General features: G+C 36.9%; 1 protein-coding gene and 1 pseudogene across 1 annotated transcript; both read left to right on the forward strand.

The window, feature by feature from the left end:
• Nucleotides 1-8: 8 nt before the first annotated feature.
• On the forward strand, nt 9-854 carry LOC111368088 (ABC transporter B family member 15-like). The gene is made up of 3 exons (XM_022989280.1): nt 9-149; nt 503-557; nt 638-854. The coding sequence occupies exons 1-3, from the start codon at nt 12-14 to the stop codon at nt 823-825; spliced, it is 381 nt and encodes a 126-aa protein (XP_022845048.1). The 5' UTR covers nt 9-11; the 3' UTR covers nt 826-854.
• A 41-nt stretch (nt 855-895) lies between these two features.
• Nucleotides 896-5,557, forward strand: LOC111368087 (annotated as a pseudogene).
• Nucleotides 5,558-5,875: the final 318 nt, after the last annotated feature.

Below are 5,875 nucleotides of genomic sequence, written 5' to 3' on the forward strand. Positions count from 1 at the left end.
ATATTTTATTGATGATTATGGGATTCTTGGGGGCTGCGGGTGATGGAATTTCAATTCCATTAATGACATATATCACTGCAAAGGTGATGAACAGCATTGGTGCTGAGAACGCTTCAATCGTTAACTATTTCACGCAAGTCGTCAATCAGGTCCCTCTCCCTCTCTTCTCTCTTAGTGCGTCTGTCTGTACATGCTTTTACTATTATCTTCTGCAAGAGAAACATTGATAATTATATGACCGGTTTCTGTAATTTCTAAATTTGAGAAATAGTTATTGATAGTGATAGTATTTGTTTCTATGAATGTATAGAAATATGAATATTCCAATGTGTTGGTCTACTTTACGTCGTGAAACACACTTTTATGAAAGCTCGTGTCACAGTGTACGTTCTTATACCTTAGTTTGTTTCCTTATCGAGTCATCTAATTGTCGAAGTTGCGAATTGGTATAGTGCATGTCATGCTAATATTGTCACCTGGATTTGGATGTTTTTGGTGACAGAATGCATTGGGATTGTGTTATCTGGCTTGTGGGCAATGGGTTGCTTGTTTCCTTGGTAGGTCTCCTTTTACCCTTAGGTAATATAGTTGAAAGGAGGGTTAGAAATTGAATCAAGTCTAAATTGTTGTTCTCCAGAGGGTTATTGTTGGACAAGAATAGCTGAGAGACAGGCCTCACGTTTAAGAATAAGCTATTTGAAAGCAGTACTTAGGCAAGATGTAGGCTACTTTGATTTGCATGTGACCTCTACAGCAGATGTCGTAGCAAGCGTTTCCAGTGATAGTCTTGTAATACAAGATGTCATTAGAGAAAAGGTTGGTTGATGTTGTTTCTTTTAATTTTTTTGATTTGATGGTTACGTACACTAATTAATTAGGTTGCTGAATTCAAAAATAAAAAATAAAAAAACAGGTTCCAGTTTTTTTGATGAATTTATGGACTTTTGTGGGGGCATATATAATGGCCTTCTTGATGGTTTGGAGGCTAGCAGTTGTGGGGCTTCCATTTTCAGTATTACTTGTGATACCAGGTTTGATTTACGGAAAATCCCTGATGGGTATTGCTCAAAAGATTAGGGATGAATATAGTAAGACAGATACAATTGTGGAGCGGGCTATTTCTTCTATTCGAATAGTTTACTCATTTGTAGAGGAGAGCAAGACTCAAGCTGAGTACTCTGCTGCTCTTCAAGGGACTTTAAAATTGGGATTAAGGCAAGGTTTAGCCAAAGGTTTGGCTATTGGTAGTAAAAGCATCGTCTTTGCAATTTGGTCTTTCATTTCTTATTATGGTAGTACGTTAGTCATGTATCACGGTGCTAAAGGAAGAACTGTCTTTGCTGTTGGTGCCACTATTGCCATTGGTGGATTGTAAGGATTTTCTTCCATTTCTATTCTTATATCACCGTTCTTATTTTTTGACATCAATACTATTTCCTAATTAAGCATATCAAGTCTATGAATTTACTAGTCAATTTTTATTTTTTTTTGGTTTCTTGTTGAACAGAGCGTTGGGTACCGGTTTGTCTAACCTTAGGTACTTCTCTGAAGCAATTGCAGCTGGAGAACGCATAATGAAAGTCATATCAAGAGTGCCGAAAATTGATTCAGACAACAATGAAAGCCTAATATTACAAAATGTTGTGGGAGAAGTCGAATTTAAACACATTGAATTTGCATACCCATCAAGGCCTGAAAGCATTATTTTTAATGATTTCAATTTGAGAATCCTAGCAGGAAAGACAATGGCATTGGTAGGAGGAAGTGGGTCTGGAAAGTCAACAGTGATTGCTCTATTGCAAAGATTTTATGATCCACTTAATGGTGAAGTTCTTCTTGATGGGGTTTCCATTGATAAGTTGCAACTGAAATGGCTGAGATCACAAATGGGACTGGTCAGTCAGGAGCCAGCCCTATTTGCTACCACAATTAAAGAGAACATACTTTTTGGCAAAGAGGATGCATCTTTTGAAGAGGTTATTGAGGTTGCCAAAGCTTCCAATGCTCATAATTTCATTACTCAATTGCCTCAAGGTTATGATACTCAGGTTTGCCTCGCTTGCTTCTTGTCCCTCAAAGTTCAACTTATTATAAATTGTTGATGTGGTGTTAAGGAATTGGACTCCTTGTATAATCCGATTTTACCCTAATTTATCTATAAATAGGGAGCTGTATTTAAGCTTTATTATTTTCATGAAAAAGGAGAGAAGAGAGGCCAGAGAACATAGGAGTAGGATCTTCTTTTGTGAAGCTTTGTTTATTTTTTTATCGTCGTAGCGAATTATTGCAGTGGCACGAGAGGACGTAATCTCACATTGAAGTGAACCTTTATAAATTTTGTGTGTTCTTCAATGTTTATTTTTCTTTTTTCAAATTAATTGCTGTCCATGGAATAGATAAGAGTTTATAATTTTCAACAGCTATTGCTAGAAGTAACACTAACATTTAAAAAGCATGCAGGTAGGTGAGAGAGGAGTACAATTATCTGGTGGCCAAAAGCAAAGAATTTCTATAGCAAGAGCCTTAATCAAGAAACGTAGGATTCTACTCCTCGATGAGGCAACTAGTGCTCTGGACTCTAAATCAGAGCGAGTTGTTCAGGAAGCGTTTGACAAGGCTGTGGAAGGACGCACCACCATCATCATAGCACACTGTCTTTCGACCATCCAAAATGCTGACATCATTTCTGTTGTCCAAAAGGGAGAGGTCATGGAGATTGGCTCACACGATGAGCTTATTGAGGATAAAAATAGCTTATACAGTTCGCTTGTCCATCTACAGAAAACTGAGAACAAAAAGGAATCTGCAAATGTAAATAATGTTGGTGCATCAACATCGACTGCAAACGATATTCAAAACCCAGATAGTAAAAGACTATCCATTGTTGGAGAGGCCAGTACAAGAAATGCGACAGGGCCAAGCCAAGATGCTAAGATTGCAACCATTTCCAGTGATCAAGTTCTTCCTATACCTTCATTTAGAAGACTGCTGGCTATGAATTTGCCCGAATGGAGGCAAGAGATATTAGGATGTATAAGCGCAATGCTATTTGGTGCAATTCAGCCAATTTATGCATTTGCCATGGGATCACTGATAACTGTGTACTTTCAAACGGACCACAACATAATTAAGAAAAAGACAACAATATATTCTTTGAGTTTTCTTGGGTTGGCAATTTTCGCACTATTGATCAACATTTTACAGCATTATAATTTTGCTGTCATGGCGAAGTACTTGACAAAAAGAATTAGAGAGAGAATGTTTTCAAAGATACTCAGTTTTGAAATTGGTTGGTTTGATCAGGATGAGAATTCCACGGGTGCCATTTGCTCTAGACTAGCCAAAGATGCCAATGTGGTAAGTTCGTTAACTACTCTTCTATAATGAAGTAACAAATTTTGCTGCTAAGAAGAAAAAATATTGCAATTATTTTCTTCATTATCTTTTTTAATTGATTTTCTGCCACAAAATACATACTAGTAGTTATAGCATGTACTATATCAACGAGTTTAGTTCTAATAGAATTCATTTTAATAGCTTTCCCAGGGTAGAAGAAGTAAGTAAATGTCCAAATCTTTCAAAATGTCAATCTTTTTCAATGGGAGAAATAAGCTTTTTTGGTTTAGTTTGCTCGAAATCTTATCGTTTGAGTTATAGGATCTTAAACTTTCCATAAAAAAATTCGGATTCTAATGGCCGAGATGTGTTTTATTACAATGTCGTAAGAGGATTAGTCAAATGACCCTCAAATTGCCTTATTAAGTGGAGATTGTCTTCAAAATATAGTCATCTATTTGGAATCCTTTTAAATAACATCTGTTAACAATTCTTACCATATGGAAACAAGAACTAAGTACTACCTTCATTAGGCATATGTGTTTGAGAAAAACTCAGCGTATTATTAAAATGGAGCATGCTTCAAATTTATGGAATCTAATAACAAATTGGTGTCTCACATTTCTATAGGTTAGGTCATTAGTGTGCGATAGGATGTCACTTCTTCTCCAAACTTTCGCAGCAATGACCGTTGCTTGCACCATGGGATTGATTATAGCTTGGAGGCTCGCATTGGTAATGATAGCAGCACAACCCATTATCATAATCTGCTACTACTGCAAGCGTGTCTTGCTTAAAAGCATGTCCAAAAAGGCCATCAAAGCCCAAGATGAAAGTAGCAAGCTTGCAGCAGAAGCTGTTTCCAATATTCGTACTGTGACAACCTTTTCCTCACAAACAAGAATTCTACAGATGCTTGAGAAATCCCAAGAAGGCCCACAAAAAGAAAATATTCGCCAATCATGGTTTGCAGGTATAGGGCTTGGAACCTCTCAAGGCCTCATGACGTTAACTTGGGCTTTAGATTTCTGGTATGGTGGTAAACTGGTTGCAGAAAGCTTCATGGGATCAAAAGCACTGTTCCAAACATTCATGATCTTGGTGAGCACAGGCCTTGTTATAGCTGATGTTGGAACTATGACAAATGATCTAGCTAAAGGTTTTGAATCAGTAGGGTCAGTTTTTGCAGTGTTAGATCGATGTTCCTTAATTGAGCCAAAGAATCCAAAAGGTTACAAGCCTAATAAGTTAACTAGCCATGTGGAGTTGCAAGATGTTGATTTTGCCTACCCTGCAAGGCCCAAAGTAATGATCTTCAAAGGTTTTTCAATTATAATGGAAGCCGGAAAATCAACAGCACTGGTTGGAGAAAGTGGATCTGGAAAATCAACTATAATAGGTTTGATTGAAAGATTTTATGATCCACTTAAAGGTGTTGTAAAAATTGACGGCCTAGATACAAGGTCATATGACCTAAGGTTACTAAGGAAGCACATTGCACTTGTAAGCCAAGAGCCAACGCTATTTGCTGGTACTATACATTAAAATATCACATATGGAGCATTAGAACATGTTGATGAAGCTGAGATCATCACAGTAGCTAAGGTAGCAAATGCCCATGATTTTATTACAAGTTTGAAGGATGGGTACAATACAGGGTGCGGCGATAGAGGGTTGCAGCTATCAGGTGGGCAGAAGCAACGAATTGCAATAGCACGTGCCATTTTGAAAAATCCCGCGATATTGTTACTAGACGAGGCCACGAGTGCATTAGACTTGCAATCAGAGAAGGTGGTGCCAGATGCACTTGAGCGTGTGATGGTGGGGAGGACTAGTGTAGTCGTGGCACACAGGCTATGTACCATACAGAATTGTGATATGATAGCTGTTTTGAGCAAAGGAAAAGAGGTAGAACAAGGTACCCACTCTTCCTTGTTAACTAAAGGACCAAATGGAGCATACTATTCATTAGTTAGTCTCCAAAGAACTCCTTGCACTCTATCAACTAATTGATTTCATAGTCTGTTGTTTGAGCACTTAATATTCTACTAAACTATAAGTGGAATGATATTAAAATAACATTCTCATTCCCTTAAAATTCCAATATATAGAGTCAACTTCAGTCATGAGAATAATGCTTAGTTTGTGGAGCTTTCTTTGTTCGATAACTTGAGGTCCTATCTCGATTTTGATGTCCAAATGCTCATTTTTCTTTTTTTCTTGGGAGAATGATATAACCACAAGTTATAAAATCTCAACATAATAATTGATGGCTCACAAGTTCAAATATTGTTTGCATCTCTTTAATTTTAGTAGTTTGTGAATGTTGTGTTGTATTTAATTTAGTTGACATTGTCCCTTGAACTTCTTGGAAATCTATTTAAAGTGGCGGCGGCTTATTTATTAAAATTATAGAACTTTCCAATATCAATATTATTTGGAATAAACTATATTGCTAATCAAGAATCATTACTTTGCGTTCATTGTTGATCGTAATGACCAATAACAATAAATATTGCATACTAACAATTAACATTTG

This window comes from Olea europaea, chromosome 18 (assembly GCF_002742605.1).
Source record: "Olea europaea var. sylvestris chromosome 18, O_europaea_v1, whole genome shotgun sequence".
Taxonomy (NCBI): Eukaryota; Viridiplantae; Streptophyta; class Magnoliopsida; order Lamiales; family Oleaceae; genus Olea; species Olea europaea.